This window comes from Syngnathus typhle, linkage group LG12 (assembly GCF_033458585.1).
Source record: "Syngnathus typhle isolate RoL2023-S1 ecotype Sweden linkage group LG12, RoL_Styp_1.0, whole genome shotgun sequence".
In the NCBI taxonomy this organism is placed as follows: domain Eukaryota; kingdom Metazoa; phylum Chordata; class Actinopteri; order Syngnathiformes; family Syngnathidae; genus Syngnathus; species Syngnathus typhle.
Genome location: NC_083749.1, coordinates 5751499 through 5773632, shown reverse-complemented (window position 1 = coordinate 5773632; position 22134 = coordinate 5751499). Strand labels below are relative to the sequence as shown.

Sequence of the window (22134 nt, the reverse complement as noted above, 5' to 3'; positions counted from 1 at the left end):
TGTTTCTTTTTGTGAGAAAATATTTTTTTTTAATTCCACACAATCAAAGTAAAAAAATAAATAAATAAAACGAATGCCTCAAAGTAAGTTTTGGTATAGGAAAAAAAATAAATAAACGAGCTAAATGCTAGTATTTCACATGGTTCATATGACCTGATTTGGATTTTTATGATGTAGTCCTAAAACGAAACCTCCTGTAAAAGATAGAATAAAAAAATGTACAAATCAACGTCAATTTTGATCAAAATAAATTTAATTTAAAACAATGTTGGAAGCCAACACTCTTCCAAATTGAGTTGGAACCCTTTTCTCATAACAGGGGCCATTTTATCTAATTTTCCAAAGTCCTCCAATGGCCAAACAAAATGGAACAATATGATGCAAAACGAACACAAATGTTTATTATACACTCTAAGCATTTGTGGGTTAGATGTTTTTTTTCTCCTGAGGCTTAAATTGCTTTGAGAATTGGTTAAATAATCGAGGTATATTATGACCTACAGTTTGTAGATAATTTCCACACCCCCTGCTTTAATAAAACTAAATGAGGGTGGGAAGAAAAATAATAAAAGAAAAAAGAAATCCAAACAGTTTTGCATTTCATTTTTTTTTTCAAACGTTTCTTTAGTACTTCCTGCACATTCCAAACATCAACAAACGCACACTCAAATAAAATGTAACAACTGAATTCATAATTTGTCCATCGTTGTTCGCAATAAATGTCATTGTCTTTAATTCCCATTTTAAGAAGTTCCTGTTGAGGTGGTGAGGGGGCCTGAGTTGTGTGTGTGTGTGAGGGGGGGTTCTCCTTGAAAAGTGGGCGGACGGGTCATCTCCTAAACCTTCGAAAGGGCCTGCTGTGTGATTTGGAGTAGGGCTCCCAGCGCTTCCTCTCTGGCGGCTTGTTATAGACGTAGGCAGACGGCCCTGAGTACTCCTCATCTGGATTCTCCTCCATCATCTGCAGCTTGGCCTCGATGGCGCGGATCTTAGCGCTCGTACTTGAGGAGGCCAGACGTAAAAAATGAATAAAACAGGAAGTTAGCAGGCTTAAAGGGAAATACCAGTAGCAATCGTAGAGTGAAATATTAAATGGGAGGACATGTGGTGCAGGTGAGAGGAGGAAGAGCAGGAGCGAGATGATGTGTCTGAGCGGGCATGGAAGAAGACGGTGTTTTTATTTCCTCTCGTGCGAGATTTGAAGAGCGCCACACTAGAGTCCAAGTGTGCAGTGTGTCCCCGAGGAGAGCTCTCCAGATGGCTTCCTGTGCTCGGAGACACCGTCCCTCGCTAAGAGCTCTCACTCGGCTTTATTTCCGAACGCGGTGAAAGCTCACGAGTGACAATAGGCGCTCCCCAAAATAATAGCGGGACTTGTCGACATGCAGGTCGATGATCAATAACATGGACTGTGGCTCTCCCATTTTGTAAATGGAATGCTTTTGTATGAAGATGTGAAAAGTGGATCTTTGTGGAATAGTGACAATATAGGAGGAAATATTTCAACGAGATGTCTCCTGCTGAGTGGGGTTGTAAGTTTGGAAGATGGGTCTGCTTTTCTGACATGTCATTTGAAGCTGTCAGGAATGACATGTATCATCATCATGTAATTGGTGTCATATGTTTAAGGCCAAAACACATTTGTGTGTGAGCACAAACAACCTGAGGTGATTCGTGGTTAAGGCTCCGTCGGCTCCGTCGCCGCTGCTCGACGGTTCCAAGCTGGAAGGCATCGTCTTGTCGTTACGGAAGGCTTCGAACCTCTGCGGATGATGATGAAGATAACGAATGACAGTTTAGCAATTAGCAAACATAACCGCAGAACATGCAGAGGTAGGAGCATTCCGATATTAAGACGCTCCAACAGGTTGCCGTCTGCATTCGATCCAAACATCTCAGATAGCCAACACTGACTTCTCCTTACCTATAGACAAAGAAAAAAAAAAAGACACAAAATGTCATGTGACAGGTGAAACAAAGCCCAAAACCTCTCATCTTCGGAATAAGTTCAAAGAAGCCTTTAAAAACCTTAAAAACCTTTAATTAAAAAAAAACACAAAAAAAAACCATCAAATACTTCATAAAAAAAATAAAAATAATAAAATAGGAATAGTTGTTTTGCTGTGTGTTTTATTGCGCTCAAAAGGGTAGGAAGGCACTTTAAAAAATATATATAACATATTATTTTATAATTTTTTTATTTGTTATGAAAAAATACGCAAAATTAGGCCAAGGTGATGAAACGTGACGCTGTGTGTGTGTGTGTGTGACTGTAGGGTGTGATTCATCTCTATACAGGATATCCCTCCACAATTTGCCAGTAAGCAGTCTATTGTTAAGAGACAAGAGTTGGACTGAGATCCCACTGACCCCCCCCTCCTGCCACATTAGTACACGTCAAAGTATTACACTGGAAAAACGAGCGAGTGTGCCACTTACCTGTGCATGTGCCCAACGCACAACCAATTTCTTGGACAGTGCTAGCTTGCCATTCAAGCAGTGGATAGCTCTTTCGGCTTCCTGCAGACAAAATGAAGATGGATCTGGATTATTTTAAAAAATGCCATAACTGGGAAAGGCACCGTAAAAAAAAAAATTGGTCGCGACTCTCGAGTGGTCCTTAATTTAATGTGACTTAACTTCTCGACCACTGGCGGATCTAGAGGGGGGGCCCGCGGGAGCACCGACCTCCCTTGAAATATTAATCTGGGTGTGTGACTAAGTGTGCGCGAGTATAGAAGATAAACACACAGTTCCTTTGTAAAGCTCTTCTGGGAGGACTTCATAGCTAAGTGATAGACACTGGCTGTGAAACTAGATGCTTATCATGATCCCTCCCGGCTCATTCTAAAATAAATACAGGCCGGCCAGCAAGTAAAATTGGAGGGGGGGAGTAAGGGGTACTTTGCGATGCTTTTAATTCGAAACAGAATTCACTCCAGCGACGACAATGTGATTTTTGAAAGGTGGACATCATGCTAATACGTAATAAATTGAAATGGTTGTGCGGAAATATCATGTCCAAATTTGGTCAAGTCAGTCCTCTGTGGTCCCCCCCCCCCCCCAAATTATTTACGCCTATAAAGTCATCAAGTAGATTGATGTTAAAGACAAGATTCATTTGACATGTACCTCTCTGGTGTTAAAGTTGACAAAACAGTAGCCTCGCGGTTGCCCCTCCAGAGGACCGGACTTATGGAACAGGAAGTCAAACTGTTTGACATGGCCAAACTTTTCCAACAGCTTCACCAAGTGATACCTGCCAGAAGAGGAAAGACAAAACACAGTGCATACATAAATAACAAAAATAAATGCGTTGCAAAATAAGCATCTGATTTATCGTTATTTCGTTTAAAAAAAAAAAAAAACGGAAAGCCAGTATTGTCTCCACATCAGAAGGATTGCGGTTATTGTCAGTATGAATCTGTCAAGCGTAAAGGATAACGAGAAAGGCGGCTTTCCCCTGCCTGACACCTTTTTAGCAGCGGGCCAGCTGGTGTGGCACGCCTGAGACAGTAAATCTTTTATTGAGACAATGCCGAGGATACGGTAGCAGGACAATGAGGGAATAAAACAAAGGAAGCCTCCGGCTCCCCTCCCGTGCGTCCGAACTCTGTACAAACAACATCCAGCGAGCCGCTCAACTTAGGACATGCGCTCACGGAAGAGTTATGCTGCCGTGCGCGTTTTGAAGCGTGGGTACGGCCGAGCTCGGAACGGCATGGGAAAAAAAAAATTGTCTTCTGGGAAAAGAGGCCGGACAATGAGACCTGCGTCACCCAGGCTCGACTTGGTTTGAACCACAATGTATTAAAATCAAAATCACAATGAGCCCCCCCTTCCCTCTGTGGTATTTATAGAGTCCAATTTCAGGTGATGTTTACTGATCATTGGATGTTTCGGAGGAATCAAATCAAGCTAATGCCTACCTCAAAATGAATTTGATCGATTTGGATCGCCAAAGAACAACACACAAAGAAAGAAAGCTGTCAACTGAAGGTGACTCCAGGTGAAATACAGTTTTGTTTTCTTCACCAGCCTGGTATTGTTTCGTTGTTATTTTAAATCACGACGGGGTTTGTGCGTATGCCAATCTGGATGACAATGTGTCTGGGAGCGTGGATGGGGATGTGGAGGGCGACTTTCCAGGTTGCTACAATCTTGTACAGTTCCCTTGAGGGCTTTAAGACCACAGATGACTTCTGCTTTTCCCAGGCAACACCCTGTAAACACAACTAAACAATTTATCTTCCGAAAATTCATGTTCACGTATTGTATATGATTTTTTTTTTTTTTTTTTGCAATACTAAGTAAACACCCGGAAAATAAATAAATAAATGAAACCCCTGCAGCAGTGGTAAAAAAAAATACAGTATATAAACACACACACACAATGTAAGACACTCCAAGAACATTTTTGGATACTCGCAACGCAACCACAATGGACTGCGATCTCGTGGGAGCCGTAAAAAGCGCCGGAGGAAGAGGAGGAGATGGGGGAGTAAGCGGGTAGGGAGGGAAGAACCTGCGGAGAGTGAGAGTAAAGTTCAGAGCGCTTTACGGCAAGGTGAAAGGTGGAGGCGGGGAAGGATGCTGCTGCCAAGGAAGCGAGGTGAGAAGACGGGTAGTGGGACAGATGAGGAAAAGGAAAAGGGGGCGGGAGGCCTTCATTATGGATACTGTAAATATGACAAAGACTAGCCGAAGGAACAAAGAAAACATAATTTAGTCTTTAACCCACCAGAGAAGAACTGAGGACACATCCAGGGATTGCTAAATATGCTGGAATATTATTTTGCCGTTTAAATGGACAAGACTCCTTTAAAGAATGAACTCTTGCCTCCCAAATAATGGACAGCAAATTAAAATGGTATCATTTGTAGCAGGTCTACATTCCTCCTCTAATGCACACAGCTAGGCTCGGCGGAACAAACAAAAGTGTAGCGCCAGTGCCAACCAGGAGCTAATTAATCTTCCCAATCAGTAAAAGGGGCCGTGGGCATTTCTCATGTTTGCTCTTCGTACGGTGTGCTAGTAACGTTATTTAAACAGAAGTGGAGCAGGGCATAGGAAAGGGAAGGAAACGCCTGTCTAGACGCCCACCAGAGCCACAACGCATATATTCTGCAGGAGCCCCCCCACCCCACCCCAACGTACACACAAAAACAATCTACAGGCCGAAAAAAAAAAAACTTCTAGTCCCAACGCATTGTCCATAAAGGTAATCTCACACCCGCACATTTATGCTGTTATTGCCTCCAATTTCGAACACACACAGGTCCAGATTGAGAGCGGGAGAGTGTAAACAGGGCAGGTGGGTGAAGAACGATGTCTGCCGCCTCTGCAGGGCAATTCCACGCCTCGCTGCCACTGTTTCACACACCCGAGCCCCTGTCTGCTCAGTCTCAGCCTGCAACACACACGCGCTACACACACAGCTCATCAATCATGCCTGCGCACACAATGCAGACCCTCTCTCTCTCTCTCCGTGGGCAGCTTTAGAAAGCAAAGTTTGGGATTTGGAACACACACTGCCAAACATCAGTCTTGAATCGCCAGCTTGAACACTGCTTAGAGTTGGCAGCTTCATGTGTTGGTTTTGGGTGAAAATTGGATTTGTGTTTGGGGTGCAGGTATTCATCATAGTACTTAATAAACAGTATCGCAGAACAGTGCTAAAACTCACTCAGTGATTTTGGGATCGATGTTGCCTATCCACAATCGGTTCCCATCATGGCCTCCGGTGTCTGAAATGATGGAGGCGTTTTCCATCGTCTCTGACGCAGACGACATGTGTCCACTGACAAGACAAAGAACAAGATTGATGAAACACCATGCACACCTGGAATATGATCACTTGTTAATCGATTTAAAAAAAAATATATGACATTTTGAGTATAATAGAAATCATACGTTCTGGTAAACATATGCGGCGACTGGTCTCATGTTGCAGAATGCAAACATTCGATTTCAAAACACTGCTTAAATTTACCCGTAGCTGCTCAATATTAGTGTTCTCAACAAAAAAGAAGATGCAGTTAAATTATTGATTTAATATCGCTGCTTTATTTAAACAGGTGACTAGCGATTAGCATTCTTAGCACTTGCCTTCTATCAAACCTGTTATATGATCACGGTTTCTTCTTCGATAGAATTAGCTTCTGATCCCGCTTTCGGGGTGCTTCGGTGATGTCAGATAATTTTAATAAGCATTCTAAATCTACGGGTTAGATTATTGATTGTAAATTAGGTTGGGTGCCTTGTTTTGAGGGCGAGGCGATGGATTTGTTGCCATCTGACAACATAGGCGCATTGTAATGACGTGTGTAGTTGTGTTTAAAGTGCGCTCGGTTTTAGGTTTGCACATTCCGATCGCACCCAAAGTTATTTGCGTCAGGTGGGTTCCCGTCCATCTGACGCACTCTGTAAACTATTTCAAGCGCTATCGTCTCCAAAACACGTCGAGGGAAGATGACCGAAAATGTCAAGCACCGCTTCCCCGTAACATGCTCCCGTGAAGATTTGTCACAGTAAGTGCGATTATTTGTGTATTTTAACGTACTATTTGTCTTTTAACAATGTTAATCTTTTATGTTCGGATTCACCGTGTTTCTTTTTATTGTGTCTGAGTTTCTGACGTCTTATGAGTCGATCAAGAGGCGGGAAATGTCTTCAACACGGCGACCTTCACACTTTTAATAAACTTAACCTATTTCTTAAAACACGTAAGAACGTCTTTACATATTACAATAATGTATCTTGTGTTAAATATGATTAAAATGTGACCTTTTGAATTATATCGATATTTTAATTCTGACGTGTGTACAGTCTGAATTAAATGGATGTCACGTGACTTCCATTTTAATCATTAGGTTAGATTCGTCAAAATAATTCATGTCCTATGTTACTATATTTTCCAATTTCTGGAAAAAAAATGGATGAGATTTACCCAGTGGACACCAAGTCCAATCATTGTTGTGTCTGTATGATATTGTTGCTATCCATTGAAGAAATACACCGTGTAAATGTGACATGGCATAAAATTTAATTTACATAGTATGACACATATTTGGTTAAGTCTTGTTTATTGTTTGATGTAGATGAGATTAAACCAGGAAGAGCATGATCAGATATCATTTTTTTGTTCACACTAAAGTGTACAAAGGAGACCTCATGCGGGTTCACCGGCTGCTTTGCTGCTGTAGAAAAGTGTGTTTGAGTGCAGCTGCAGGACGTGATGTTACAGTATCCCACTGACCACCTGTGCGCCACGTTTTCTGCTTGACTTCCCCTCCAAGGAGCTCCGTCAGCATCCCTCATCGGAGCCGATCTGCTCTACCACAGTTGGGTCAGATCATATCAGCTTGTCGGGAGAGTCTGCATGCCAGATTTTGAAAGCCTGGGGAGGAGTTTGACATGGGATGTAGTGGTGGTCTACCCTGACCATATTTGGATATCAGATCATCTCTGGACGTGTGCCTCATAGATTTGGTTTGTGATTTTCGTGGCAATAACGAGCTGTACAACAGCCGGGCCTCTTTTATTGAAAAACAAGATAAAACTGTGGCGGTTCTAGAAAGTTTCATCTGGGGTGGCACTCGAGCAACCATTTTCTGGAAATAAGATTTTGTAATTTATCGGGCGAATATTTTAGTGTTCAATTTTTATTCTCCATTTGGCAGGTCTTGTCACAGTGCGTTCTGCCAATTAAAAAAAAGTGCGTCCTTGTCGGAGGTATGCTCGCCGCTGACTTTTGTTTTGAACAGCCCATTTACGGTAGCAGTATTAAACCACATTTTGTTTTGAGTCCAACACTGTGGTATGCTTCTACCCTTGAAGCTCAAAGAACCTTCTTCACAGCCAGTGACATTGAAAGACAGGATTTAGTGTGTTTGCGTCTGCGGTCTTTTGTTAGTCCGGAGTTTGTCTGTACTTGCGTGCACGCTAAGGTTCAGCGGCACAGTTCATAGTCTGCAAGGTGGGAGGTGGTGAGTCCATAATAAAGTCAGAGGGGCTGCTCCGGTGTATGAATGGTGTGGGAGAGGTTCCCCTTTAGGAATTCCCAAACATCAGCACTGAATGTGGAATTCAGTGGGAGAAAAGACTGACTGGTGGTACAAGATGTGTGCCCACCTCCTACTGGCTGATATTGGCTATTACCCTTTTTTTGTTTTTAATAAATAGATGTACAGTAATAGCCTAACATGAGACTAGTCCTCAAATTTGATAACGGAAAAAATTAAGCCAAATTCTACATTTTTAGAATTTTGTTTGTTTGTACTAAATTGGAGTCAAACACTTTTATTTATTTAACCTATTTACTCAATACATAATGAATCAATGTAGGTTTAAATGTTTGTATAGTCTATTTTAAATAGTGAGATTAGATACTCTATATCATGTGTTTTGTTCCCAAATATTTTTCAAATAAATCACATAAAAATTCCTTAAAATGTAAAAATGACAGTTTTGGTTTGGAAAACAATATAAATATTAAAATGTATTTGTAATGTTATGTTTGTCTTTTTTTATGTTAGCAATGGCTGTGAATCATTTGAGCCGACTGCGTCCGTTGCTGTGTCAGTCCGTGGCGCGACATCTCAGATGTGGCCCGGTGGTCCCCGCAAAGCTCAGCTCCCCGACTTTCTTCCCTGACGGTCTTTCCCGGCCCGCTGCGTGCGTCCGCCTCTATGCCACCAAGAAAGCCAAAGGTTAGTGTGGACGTGAGTTGCGTGCCATGTCTCTTGCTGACCGCTCTGTCCTCGTCTTTCTAGCCAAGACAAAAGGACAAGCGGCCAAGGTGAATATTACCGCCGCTCTAGTGGAAGACATCATCAGTCTGGAAGAAGTGAAGGAAGACATGGCGGCTGTCGTCAATGCGCTGAAAGATGACTTCACGCGCAACCTCAGCATCAGAACGTCGCCCGGTATTATCTCATCCTCATATTCTCAAAGTCGACATTTCATACAAACATGACAGCTTCTGCTTAAACCAGATTTATCCATCAAAATCCACACGCGCCTTGTTTGCATCGTGCCGTGCCCCTTGTGACCTTACCTTGACCCCACTTTGACCATGATTTCCCCAACTACATCCAGGTCGTGACCCCAGTGCCTCCGGCCTGGAAAAATGGTAGCTTAGTTTGGGATGAGGGTCATAGGGGGATGAAATGGGCGGAAGAAGCGTGTTCTATTCAGCTAAGGACTACCTTTGATGATAATAATAGCAATAAATGCATAAAAGTCCTTACATGGTCAATTCCTCAGGGTTATGTTTTAGGTTCATATGATCCCAAGCTCATATTTGTCCTTCTCCTGACCAGCCTTCCTCTTTTTTCATGTTCTGGCTCAAACTATTTCAATTACAAGCACAAAGAACGCTTATTTCCATCTGCTTCCTCGGCATCCATCCCCGCCTTCATCCATCCATCTGTCCGTCCGCCTCTCTTCTGTCCAGCTGCACGGTAATCCGGGCAGGCAGCAGGACTTAGGTCTGACAGCAGGGATGAGATGTTGGAATGGGAATGACGTCAGTTGTGCGAGCGAGTGTGCGTGTGTCTTTTGCGCAAATTTCCTCATCTGGGTTTAATCAGGAGTAAGTGTGGATCTAAATGTATGAAAGTGTGTAGAAAGCCAGAGATGGATGGAGGGAGAACATGCGCGGGGTTGTTGCGGTCAGAGCTGGGTTGCCAGGGAAGCTTCCATGCAGCATCTTCCTGTCGGTGCTTTGAAGGATTATTTTGACGTGGATGCAGTCATCCTTCAGTCAGTTCCTTCACTTTTTGCCCACTTCCATCTGTATCCCAGCTTTTTTTTGTTATTAGAGTTTCTCATATTTCTGTGATATTTTATTTGTTTTCAGTTAGGACATTTTCATGAAGAAAAAAAAAAAAGATCTATTGTGTCAAAGTTAGACAAGGGAATGAGTAATAGTATGTCAAGGTTTCATTCCATGAATTCACTAATGGATACTTTCAAGTGGACAAACTGAAATCAAAACCGTATATTCAATTTGATAAATGAATGAATTCATCTCCTGGCCCTTCGTTGTTCTTGTCGAAAGGTGAACCCATTTTTTTAAAGAAAATACATATCATCATGTTTCTCACGTGATATGGTTGCAACTTTTGATATTCTCCTTGCCCCGATCTCTTACCGCCGCCTCTCTCGGTAAAAAAAAATGGCCGCCTGTCTGGCCGACCTAATTGCTAGCAGATGCGTTGGTGCACAGGCACAAGTAACAAAGACGGACAGGCTGAAGGTCACAGCTAGGGATTAAGAAACCCTCTGACCCATCTTTCCACTCTCCATATTTTCTATATCAGACGATTGAAATCCAACAATGAAACAAGCCCATCAAGAAAATAACAATTTATTTTTTCACACACCACCAGCCGTGTCAAAAGTTGCAACCTCCGCAGCCTAAGCAGGCACAGAGTGATGTAAGGCAGAGGTGCAAGAGAAGGAAACAACCGCGTCTGAGGTTAGCCAGATGGAAGGCAAAGAGGTGGGGGGGTCGAGGTCAACACACCTTTGCTTCTCTCATCACAGAAGAAAGGAAAGGTGTTCATAAAAATAACACAAAATATCTTTTTTCAATCATATCTGACCAGATGAATCCTTATGAAGTATTCTCAAACCCATAATTATGCAGTACATTGTGAATAACGTTATTTTTTATTTCACTGTGTGAAAAAAAGTGTAATAATGTTGACATGGCAAATCTTATATGTTAAGGAGCCCTGGACCACATTGTGGTGTCAACACCAGATGGGAAGTTCCCTCTCAACCAGCTGGGCCAAGTCTCCATGAAATCCCCTCAGCTCATTATGATCAATATGAGCAGCTACCCCGAGGTAAGACCATCATTCACAAACCAACAAACACCCAACAAAAATATTCAGGGAGTAACTGGCCGCTTGCAATCTTGATTCTCCAGATTTGCACCAAATGCTTCTAAAGCACATGTGCTAGTACTCCACAAAGTTTCTTGGAAATTTCTGAAGTAGTTTCTGTGCAAGCCTGCTGAGTCACAAACAAACAAACTGCAGTTGCAAAAGTACCTCCGGTCTTGGTTCTTTGGTTCTTGGCGGAGGTATTCATGTGAGGCTTGAAGTGGAGCCAGAGCCGACATAAATGAAACCCGACCTTAGCGTCTCACGCCAACTTGGTCTCGTATGCTAATTGATGGATCGCTGGAGGAGCTCTTTGTTCTGGAGTGAAAGATAGCACCAAGAACTTGAACTGTGTGTGTGTGTGCGAATATGTAGATACGTCTGTGTGTATGTTGTCACCAAATGGGAAATGACCTCATTTTACCCCCAGGTTAGGAAGGAATGGATTATTTTTCTTGGTTTTTTTTTTTTCCCCCCCGATCCGGCTTTCCTTCTTCACTGTACAAATCACAGCTCTGGTTCTTCCAGTAGGCTTGTATTGTCCAGACTTTTCCAAACTGGTGGTCCGGAAAGTCAAAGCGCTTTTTTTTTTTTTTAAATAGTACAATTAAGACATTACACAATCATGTATTCCCTCTTCTTTGACATAAAACTCCTTGACAACAATCCAACAATTAAAGTAGCAACATTTAGCAATCTAACCTTTAAACGGAGCTGACAAATTCACCTCTTTGGACTTTTTTTTTGTGCCATCTCTTAAAAGATTCCACAAAATAATGCCGAAACCGTGTCGAATAGGAAAGTAGTACATTGGTTTTAATGATGTTGAAGTAAAACAACTTGATTTAGCTTAATGCTAAGATTAGGCGGCCACTGGGAACCATTTATTATGGCAGAAAATATGAGAACCCTGACCTAAACCTCATCTCACACCAACATAGCTAGCGAGCCAAGGGGATAGGATATCAAGTAGCGGGGGGTGCGGAATTGAATTTGGGGGAACTCTTGAGTCGCGGGCTGCATTTTTAGCCACAAGTGCCCCCGTCCAGTGGTCCTCTGGTAAGTGTTTCTTCACAGCGACTCTAACCGCAGACCACACGCACGCTCCCAGCAGACACACAACACATACACGACGTCGCACAGAGAGGTGAGGCCGTTGTGGCCGGAGCTAATAGGCTTATAATGATGCCTATCCATTACGTGGCCTTCCAGATGCCTTTCAATTGTTTTCCAATCGTTCATTAAGAAGCAGCAGGCCCGTGTATGTGCGTAGGTGAGCATCACCCGCAGGAAGACGGCAAGTCCGCATTCCTTTCCGCTCACTTCTTGGCTTTGATGTGAAACTTCAGCGTAATTTCCCCCCCCCGTCCGTCCCTACTTCCATATTAACGAGAACCTGGCCTGAAAAATTCCGGTTTGGCGGTCATGAGCGCGGAAGAGGTGATGAATATGATGCAGAGAAGAACTCAAATATAGGTATGAGTCAAATCTATCACTTGACGCTCCGAGAGAGCAAGTAGAGGTCTGGGCTCTCCGGGCCGTTCCAGTGGAGAAAAAGAAACAAGAGCTGAATGAATTAATTCGATGCACACAAATAAGCTCCTTTCATCTCACCGCCATTTTTTTTTCTCCCCAGTGGAAAACACCAGAAGGAGCTGTCTCGGAAGGAGGTTTTAAAAAAACAGATATGCATTTTTTAAACTCTTTGGAATGCTCAGCATAGGGAATTGTCATGCAGCTAAATTGTGATTTTTCTTTCTCCTGTATGCAAAGTGCAGCATCTGGTAAGATGTTTGCAATCTGTCAGTAAAGCCTCTTTTGTGTCCAAATGATCTTGGTCAAGATTGCCTTTTTGGACGACTTACCTCCTAATGTCATGCTGGATGATGGCAGATTTTAAGGCTATCTGATGTCCAATCAGCGAGACATTAATGAGGCCATTTCAAGAAGGGTCTCTCTCTGGCCGCAGTTTTGATCACAAGACTAATCAGTCGACGAGCTCAGCTTCGAGTGACCGCGCACTCGGGTGCATTCATTTGGCAATAATGCAGGCCCAACAGGTAGACAAGAATGAGCAACAAGAGTCGGTGGTGATTTCATACGGAATGATTCACTCAATGCATGGATCACATGAGGAAGGAATACACTGTAGCAAGCTATTTGTGTGAACTTGTTGTGAACGGTCATGTGTATTTTGGCCACACTGAGAAAAGAAAACGAATAGTCATATCTGAGAATATTCCTACAAATACATTTCTATTTATTCCACAACAGTTGTTGCCGTACAAGAATCAAGTATGAGACTCAAGTCGAGCTATTATGAGGAGAATTTTAATCAGAATAAAGCCTCCATTTTACGAGATTAAATTTGTAATTTTACACTCCCCAAAAAATGATAATTTAATGGGCATATTAAGAATTGCAACTTAATAGAGAAAGCGAACCCATTTTATGAAAGGGAAGTTGTTTTATTGTTTAATAAAAAGTCATAGTTTAAGAGAAAACATGTTAATTGGTAAGGTAAATCAACAAAAAAATATTGCCCCAAAAAGTTTTTAAAAAAAAATTCAATTGGGAAAAAAAAGAATTGAACCTTTAACATTTAAAAATTTTGCAAGAAAAACAAATTAGGAGAGTGATAATCAAATGACTTTAAAAAAAAATTAAAGTGTGGTGCTAACACTCATTTACGAGCGTGTGTATGTCGCAAGCAGACTCTCTTGTAGGGTCATTCGGGGTCAGCGGCCTGCCCTGCAACCTCTCAGCCCCGTCCCCCAGGACCGGGCGCTGACAGTGGCCCAAGGCACTTCCACAGTGTCCGGGCAGCAGCAGCCACACGCACACGCACAGCATACAGAACACCTTAATGACTGCCAGCTGGAGAAAGACCACTACCTGCCGTTGGAGCTTTGATTTGTGTTTTTTCACCCCGACTTTCTCGTGTGTGTGTGTGTGTTCTTGGGTTTTTGTGTGTGTGTGTGTGGCCTCAGGCTACCTCGGCAGCAGCCCGTACCCTGAGAGAGAGTAGCATGAACCTCAACCCTGAGGTGGACGGGACAATCATCAAGGTGCCTGTACCTAAGTGAGTCTCTTCTTACACAAACACACACACACATGCGTACACACAGATGCACAAACAAAGACTTTCCCAGTTGTTTCACTGTTTTGCGGTCATCCGTCAGCTCTTCCTCCAGGCAAAACAGCCATGTGAAAATTTTGGCTGCTTTTCTTTTTAGGGATACCGATGCCAGTTTTATTTCACGCTATCGGTCATTTTTACAATCGGTAGTTAGAAATGAGAAAATAGAAAATTGCCAATAATTTAAGAAAAATTGCTGCATTGAATATATATGGGTCTTTATTTACAATTATTTACAGTTGTTTTTTGAGGGAGGGAATTTTATGTGTAGAATATTTTGTGTAAAAATAACATCGGTATCTTATCTGCACTTGGTATCGGTGTATTTGAGTTCCAGTGGTGGTAAAAAAGTAGTTTTGAAAATTTTAAATAAAATGGCAGTGTTAATAAGGAGCTGATAATATTTTGCGGAACAAGCTGTCATGTTTTCAAAATTCCTTCTAAAATGATGTTTTATTAACTGTTGGCACAAGAACCAACATAGTTTGGTCATACGTTCCCTAATTTGAGTCTTTTCATACAGTCACTCTTATTACTGTGCATATTTGCATATAAGATGTTAAGCCAGTCCGCTTGTGTACGTGCATGCGTGTTTCCTGGCGGTTCCAGCCGCCGTCTCAACAGCAGGTGTTAGTCTGATGGAGTAAGGACACACGCATCGGACCGCTCCCCCAAAAGGCAGCCTCCCAGCCCCTCCAATCAGCCCCGGCACGCTCCCGAGCATCCATTTGCATTTGCAAAGAGAAGAAGAAGGCGCCCGTTGATTTGCAGTGGAATCAGCAATTAGAGCGTATTGTTTGCAGTAAATAGATGCTACTCGTGGATTGTTTGCAAATAGTCCAGCGGGCTAGAAAACGGCAATTAGGGACAAAAGAATCGCAATGACACGTGGAGTCAAATTTGGCGAGTGATTAAAACAAGCGGGGTGATTACAAAAGTTGTCGGCTTGATGAAGGTTTCAGTTCTGAAGTGAAATCTAGGGGAGGGATTGTTTGTAAAATAGCGGCTACAAACTTTTGGCTAATAACAGCCTAGTTTTAGCACTTTGTTTGCTTGTTTTAAAGGTATAATCAAAGGCAAGTTGGTTCATTTGCATTTACACGAGGACTTTTTCAATGACGATTTGAACAGCACTCAATAAGTGCGTCGACCTGCAATTTCCTAGGATTTCTTGACATGCTACTCTGGGAAAAGATTAGCTTAAAATTTCAGTCAAAGCCTGTTTAATATCATCTCACATGTCAGCAATGTCTGACCAGATAGTTGAGTGGGGCTTTTAAATGTGCACTCCTCACTTGGATTCAACTTTTCTGTTTTGTTCCTGTTTTGTTTTTGGGTTTACTCCCTTCGCAGAGTGACACGTGAGCACAGAGAAAACCTCGCCAAGACGGCCAAGCAGTTCAGCAACAAGGCCAAAGACTCTCTGAGGAGAGTGCGCTCAAACGCCGTGACGCAAGTGAAAAAAGCAAAGGAGGGACAATCGGAGGACACCATCCGACTCGTCGAGAAACAGGTACGGAGGAAGGACGAAAGAAGTTTTCTTTATCAGGAGATTGTCACGTCTTTTTCTCGACAGATTCAGCAGATGGCCGACAATATCGCGGCAGACATTGACAAACAGCTCGCGGCGAAGACCAAGGAGCTGCTCGGATGAATGTGAGGAGACACACGTGCTGGATTTGATATTTGATCTTTTTGCCACAGTCACATCCACAGGCAGCGGACATGTTTAATACACATTGGGTTGATATTTGACAGCAACACGAAAAGAGCGCTTTCTCACTCTCCATTTTTCACGCCAGCTCCTTTTTGGCTCGGTGCTCACAAACTGCAACAATCTTGTCCCTACATTGATTTTATTTCGCCGCACTATGTGTGGCATAGTAAGAGGAGCAACTCCTCGACATAGCCGCATGAGTAGCCAGCTCGTTATGAGCTAGCTAGTGCGGCCTAAGTAGCCACTCGACCTCTGAATATCCTCAGTTGGTGTCGTGGGAGGCCAGCATACTTCTAGCAAAAACTTTTCCGACCATTCTCGGATTTACTTTTCAGTTTTAGGACTAATTCTGGACCTGTTTTTTATTTTTTGTCAGGAATTCTTTACGCCAACTACTGGCCTAGCATGAATATTACATCATTGTCTCAATTAATGGGGATCATTATGTGTTCCTTGTTTACCAAGTCGTTGTTGTGTAATTACACCCTAAGAAGTTTTCGACTTTGTTGCCACATCACTGGCGAAGACAAATCATCCCTTTTACCGTCTTCAAATAAATACAGCACTGGGTAGGAATGGCTTTTTAATGGCATTTGTGGCCTTCCTCCTCATTATACCCTCTCGCCACAAGGGTTGTCTGTTTGGATAAAACAAACGCACCCGTCTAAATGTCAACTGGCTTTTCTTCTTCTTCCTTTTTTGTCCCGGTGGCAAAAGCAGACAACATTGTCAACCAGTTGCTAAACATTTGCTTCACATTCAAGACTGAAAATGCAGATGCATGTCTAGCATTGACCACATGTCTTCTCTCCTTTAAATGATTATTGATGGACTCTATTTAAGCCAAACCACTTTGTAGTGCGTGTTTGTGCGTGCGTGATGGCTCTTATTTTCTTTTTCTCCGCTTTCAGTTTGAAGTCGAATTCCCCCTCCTTCTCCTCCTCCATGAGTTTGAGTGATAATGGACTTTTCCTGTGTGCGCGGATCTGACTGTCGGCACCACAATGGTCCATTAGGGTGGGAGGAAGGCTTTTAATATTGTCTTTGTTCTGAAATAGCTACACTTAAAAAAAAAAAAAAGAAAAAAGTATGGCACTCTTATAGTAGTTGGATTGTATGAATGGGAGCAAAACCATTAACATAGACTCCTGTTTTCCTCTTCCTGTGGTTTTGTCTTTATTTTTATATTTATTTTGCGTGCAGTCCAACGGTCTGACAAACGCACGCGATTGATCTTACGCTATTTGCTAAAAGATGTTACAACAAAGCCGGCCCGCGTCCTTCGGTGCGGTTTCGTTTTAATGGGCTAAACAGAGCAGAGTCGTTAGATAAACACGAGTTTTGCGAAGGAGCGTCTGTGCAGGGGACGCCGGCGGCCTCGCGTGGAAATGGCGGCGTTCTCCGGGCCATTCCGTGTCCAGATGTCAGCAATTTTGGGGGGCATTGTGTACCTTGGCCTGCAACAGAGGCTTCATGATCGATGGAGGGCTGAAAATCTCCAAGTCTCTGGCGCAACAAACGCTGGCCCAAGCGTGAGGAAATTGCTTTCAGCTGATAGCTTCATTTCGCTTGACATTTATCAAGTGAAGGATTTTTTTTTTTTTCTTTGTATGTTTACCGCAAAACAGCATACCGCCTTCTCGGCTCATGCGTGCGTGCGCGCCTTCCGTCTTTATAGAAGTTACGGCGTGTCCTTTGGCCCTTCCGCAGAAAAATATACAAATCTAAATTAGCTCAGTAAACTTTTGGAGGATTTGATAGCAGGGTCTTTTGTTTGCGTTTGGTGCACAGAAGGAAAGATAACCACACGAGCTGTGATAAATGTGACGTGCTAACTTTGGGGCGGAAAAGTTAACAAATCATAGGATACACAGGTGGCCACTTCAATAGGTACACCTGCACAATCGGAGATGATACATGAAGTCTGCCTTTAGACAGAAAAGAATGCTTTGTGCAACTCTTTTCCCCACAATAATTAAAGTAGGTCAACTGGTTTGACTAAATGTGATGTCACAATTTGGCTCATTTACATAATAAACAAGCGTCTCCGCCAATGACATGACCAGCTCCCTTTGACAAAACTCCAGAGCCATTTTCAAGCAATGACCTCTGCTGTCACATTAAATTCTAAGCAGAACCTCCATTTAGTTTTGTTGGATGTTGGCATACATAGGCGATTTGAAATATTTGAAACAGCCCTGAACATTTTCACTTTGTACCTACTGTTGTAGCTATTGTGTCATGCAGATACTGTACAGCAAAATATATCAGGTTAAAATGCAAGTCGAGATATATTAAAGGGCAATTCACACTGGTGTTGTTGCATTCCCATCATCCTCTCGTCCGTACTTCTGTATGCTGATTTCTTTCTTACATATCTGAGAGTAGCATGACACACACACATCCCCTTTCCCCTCATCACCTCTGGAGTGCGAAAGAGTGTGTGAAGCTCCCCAGAAGATGTCATTGAGGCGCCAATCAGCGCATGAATATAAAATAAAGCTCTCCAAGGGGACACGCGTGCAGCGTAAAATGGCTGCTTATGCAAATTCAATTGAAAAGAATCTGATGTTCATAAGGGGATCTTTGACCTTTTCAGTCAGCTTACACGGGTCTATTAATATTTATAAATGTAATTGGCTGAGCTCGCTCGGGTGGTGTGAGGCCTTGTTCTGGTGCGGTTAGACACATGCAACCCCCCCCCCCCCCCTCCCTTCTTCCACTACAGGTGGACACTCTTACTTTCTGCAGCTTACTTAGATTCTTCTTAAGGAGGAAGTTGGATATCCTAATAATCAGGTAAACTAATAGCGGGCGGCCAGAGCGTTTCCTTCCGCCGCACTCGGCATGTCAGTCATTCCCAGAATTACTCCTGTCTGTCTGGTCTGCGAGCCATTTGGATGGAGCGGAACGTGCATCCACTGAGTAAGCCCCCCCCCCCCCCACAACCCCCTTCCCTCCCTTTGACGTGATTCCACGCCGACGGGAACAAAGCCTTCCTCAGTCTAAAGTGGCTCAATCGCAAATGATTAGCAGCATGGGAGGAATTACATATTTAGCTTTACGTCCGTCACCATTTCCTCCCGCGGCCTGATCTGAAGTGAGTGGCGAGCGGTGCCCTCCCTGTCGCTATCTCTGTGAGACTAAAAGGACCCCCCCCCCCTCCTCCTCCACCCCACCCTACAGGAGAGTGTAATCAAGGGCTTCCAGCAGTGTAGAAGATGAGAGGTGCAGGGTGGACACTGATGACAATAGACCCAAATTATATTTTTTATGTCTAAAGTCGGAATCTTGTCCCCCGCGGGAGTCGTTTGTGTTTTTTGTAAGACCCCCCCCCCCATGAGGCTTATACTAAATATAAAAAATAAGTTGCAATGGTCAGCTATATTACTGTCCAATTCCCCCTAGAACACTTGCCACATTTCTTCCTTGAGGTCCTTTCAAAACTAGTTTGCCAGCATAAAAATTAGTTTGAGGTTTGTTTTTATTATGATTGGACGATTATCAGGGACAGAGTGAAACTGCCTTCTGCTACAACCACACAAGTCTGTAAACAATCACAGTGCAGCTCAGTTCTGGTTAGCAGTATAGGTTTGGTTAGAAACATGTTTCTGGCAAAAATGACCATTTTTTTTCAAGTCATTCGAAATGCCATCATCTCCCTTAGTCAAGCCCCCAGACCTGTTGCAGTTCATCCTCCATAGCATCATCTCTCGCTCATAAATAAAGCAGATAGGCAAAGCCATCGGACAGGAAGCCTGTTAATCTGCAATCCAATCCAGCCCGAGTCAAGAGTGAAACCCGGCTCGGTTTGACTGAGCGGGACCTGCGAGGAAGGAAGTGGAGAACTCAGGAAGTGGCGTTCAGAGCTTTCACCAGTCATATCCATCACTTGGGCTGGTGATGGAGGCATGATTGTGTGTGTGTGTGTGTGTGTGTGTCGTATCCATCACACAGCCAGGAGAGCAGAGTCATTAGAGGGGTTGGGCCGCATTTTAACTAAACATCTTTTTCCATAAAATAAATGCTTCCAGGTTAGCGCGGGTCCCGGAGAAGCCAGGTCGCCCAGCGTTTGCTGCCACTCATCTGATCTCAATTACCAGGCAGCGCCGGGTCACAGCCTGCATGGATGCACACTGGAGAAGACAAGCAAGCAAGTGTGCCTTTCTCTTTTGCTTCCAATTGACACATTGCCACCCCGACGTGAACCTTACACCCCTTTACGTTTCCATGACTGCAGCACACACGCTACACTTTAAGACGCTCTCAAACAGAGGGACCCCCCGGGCCGGCGGTAATGATTACACTTGTAAATTTGCTGGGTCAGAAATAACCCAATTTCGGTCAAAAATTCGACTGACCCCACTACTTGGGTCAATTTGACCTGATGATGAAATTTTTTTTCCACAAATAACTCCTATGGCGACACTGTAAACAAATGCTGCTCAGCTAGCAGGCGCCATAGCTTGCTAGTAGACACATACTTTTGGCGGTATGGTCAAACGCATTTGACCTTGCCAATAAGGAAGCAGCCCGAAGCGAACTATTACTTTCCAATTGACTATTGCATCACTTGGCAATTAACCAGACCAGTTTAAGTGAGAAAGTCATCATGGGGTGAACTTTAACCCCGTGCCATCAACCTGCTTAATCACAAGTCTGACACAATTTCTTGTTTACACTTTTACTGCGCCGATTTTTTTAAAATGCATTTAAGTGGCACACATTTAGCAATTCCAACTATTGAGCTGCGACAACTATTTAAGTGACTCCTTTTGAATGCATTCAGTGGGTCAGTGGAAGAAGGAGACCATCAGGTTGTTCTGTTCTAAATACTGTAGAAGCGTGTGCATGCCTTTTGGTGTATGGTCCGTGTGCATTTACATCTCTACATCATCATAGGATAATTGCTTCCTCATGCTTCCCTTCTTCCCCTCGCCGCGAATATTAATTACCAGAAGACGAAACCAAGCCCTTTGGTCTGCAAGGTTAAGGTCAAAAGAGGAAATAGGGGGCCGCGTGTGTGTGTGACTGTGAATGCAAAAAAAAAAAACCCTCACCATACAATTACAAAGCAGTAAAGTTTCACGGGATAAACTTGTGAGCCAATTATTTTCAGATATACTATAAATAGTTTTTTTTATTTATTCAACTTTTTTTGTTTGTCTGATGCCCTTAGGTGTTGATTTTTAAAGCAACCTTGCTCCTTAATCGTCCTTATTCCTTATTTTATCCACTTTGGCATAATGAGCTGATTCGTTTTTATATATATTTATATATATGGCAATGACTTCGAAATAAAGCTTGATCTTGATCCTTGATAAACTGGATTGTGTTACTGTGCTAAGACACAACTTTAAATGCATTATAAAAATAGTAAAGCGATCGTTGAATAAAACCTGCCCTAAACAAATCAGTATTTCTTATTTTCCAATTAGTGAACCTAATTTATTGGCACCATAATTGAAAATATGGACAACCATACAGAGGGCGTGCTGACTTTGTGTGGGCAGGTAGATGGCGCCATCTAGTGACTTTTTGGACGTTTTATATAAACCCCAGGTAGGGGTCAGCAATCGCTTAGAAAAAGAGCTACGTACTTGCGCTTGCACAAAATACTTCAATTATATGTCTAAATTACAGCAATTGATGTTCATTTAACCATCCATCTTTTCTCAAAAATAATCATCAACAATGATTTGAAAAGGTTAGAAACAATTTATTTTTATAAGTGTTTTTATTTTCCTGTCATAACGTTTACATCATTCCCAGGAAATCAAAATGATCCATTACTAGCGAGCTGGTTTTAGAACCAGCCCTTACACAAGTCTGAATACAATACTAAACAGATGATTACTTTCAGGTCCCATGTCTTTAAGAGTGAAATTAAATCTTACAAATGCACCATTATGAATACGCCCTGGTGTACAGGAGCCATATTTAAATAGTGTTACTATATTACCCTTACAAAGATAACATTGTCAAAGAGGTTGAGGCTGTAGAGGCCCTCTGTCGTCACAACGCTGGTGCTGGGATTGAGATTTCGCCCGTGAGCATCCTCCCAGGCCACCGTAGACATCGGTTAGCCCTTGGACTGGCATCATAAGACGAGCTCGCCTCTGGTTACCAACTTGGAAGTTTTTTTGTGACTGTTTCATAAGGTACTGCAATAATGAGATAAGGCACATGATCTAATATTGAAAAGCTTTCTCAACGAAATGGTTGACACTACAAAATGCCTGAAACATCATGCAGAAACAATCACATTCTTGCAATGATGTCAAAGTCAACAGGTAAGCAGAGCTGCATTGATTTTTGTCGAAGGCATACATTAGCATTAGCATCTACTAAACGCCACATTCCAAATTGCTAAAGATTCAGTG

General features: G+C 42.8%; 2 protein-coding genes and 1 pseudogene across 7 annotated transcripts; 1 reads left to right on the top strand and 2 right to left on the bottom strand.

The window, feature by feature from the left end:
- Positions 1–376: 376 nt before the first annotated feature.
- Positions 377–6326, bottom strand: rbm18 (RNA binding motif protein 18). 3 transcript variants are annotated; one of them, XM_061292805.1, is made up of 6 exons: positions 6109–6326; positions 5687–5800; positions 3133–3259; positions 2440–2520; positions 1663–1763; positions 377–1001 (listed from the first exon to the last, which is right to left on the bottom strand). In XM_061292805.1, exons 2-6 carry the CDS (start codon positions 5791–5793, stop codon positions 830–832), a joined length of 588 nt encoding a protein of 195 aa, XP_061148789.1. In that variant the 5' UTR covers positions 5794–5800; positions 6109–6326; the 3' UTR covers positions 377–829. The 3 variants fall into 3 exon arrangements, with proteins under 3 accessions (XP_061148789.1, XP_061148791.1, XP_061148792.1); XM_061292807.1 differs by having other exon boundaries at positions 6121–6326; XM_061292808.1 differs by having other exon boundaries at positions 6260–6326.
- A 59-nt stretch (positions 6327–6385) lies between these two features.
- On the top strand, positions 6386–22078 carry mrrf (mitochondrial ribosome recycling factor). 4 transcript variants are annotated; one of them, XM_061292793.1, is made up of 8 exons: positions 6386–6530; positions 8538–8711; positions 8775–8927; positions 10738–10856; positions 13886–13977; positions 15388–15547; positions 15611–15690; positions 19786–22078. In XM_061292793.1, exons 2-7 carry the CDS (start codon positions 8540–8542, stop codon positions 15686–15688), a joined length of 774 nt encoding a protein of 257 aa, XP_061148777.1. In that variant the 5' UTR covers positions 6386–6530; positions 8538–8539; the 3' UTR covers positions 15689–15690; positions 19786–22078. The 4 variants fall into 4 exon arrangements, with proteins under 4 accessions (XP_061148777.1, XP_061148776.1, XP_061148775.1 ...); XM_061292792.1 differs by lacking the exons at positions 6386–6530; positions 19786–22078 and adding exons at positions 6578–6725; positions 16663–18085; XM_061292790.1 differs by lacking the exon at positions 6386–6530 and adding an exon at positions 6580–6725.
- The window catches only part of LOC133163167 (butyrophilin subfamily 1 member A1-like), a 6960-nt pseudogene continuing 6295 nt past the window's right edge, over positions 21470–22134 (bottom strand).

Excerpts from the sequence above, each read along its gene's own strand:
- mrrf (XM_061292790.1), top strand. The coding sequence starts at position 6,644 with ATGAGTCGATCAAGAGGCGGGAAATGTCTTCAACACGGCGACCTTCAC. Across the intron at positions 8,712-8,774 it reads TGCCACCAAGAAAGCCAAAG|CCAAGACAAAAGGACAAGCG; the intron begins GTTAGTGTGGAC and ends TCGTCTTTCTAG. Across the intron at positions 8,928-10,737 it reads CAGCATCAGAACGTCGCCCG|GAGCCCTGGACCACATTGTG; the intron begins GTATTATCTCAT and ends TTATATGTTAAG.
- rbm18 (XM_061292805.1), bottom strand. The coding sequence starts at position 5,793 with ATGTCGTCTGCGTCAGAGACGATGGAAAACGCCTCCATCATTTCAGAC. Across the intron at positions 2,521-3,132 it reads TCAACTTTAACACCAGAGAG|GAAGCCGAAAGAGCTATCCA; the intron begins GTACATGTCAAA and ends TTTTGTCTGCAG. Across the intron at positions 1,002-1,662 it reads TTAACCACGAATCACCTCAG|TACGAGCGCTAAGATCCGCG; the intron begins GTTGTTTGTGCT and ends GGCCTCCTCAAG.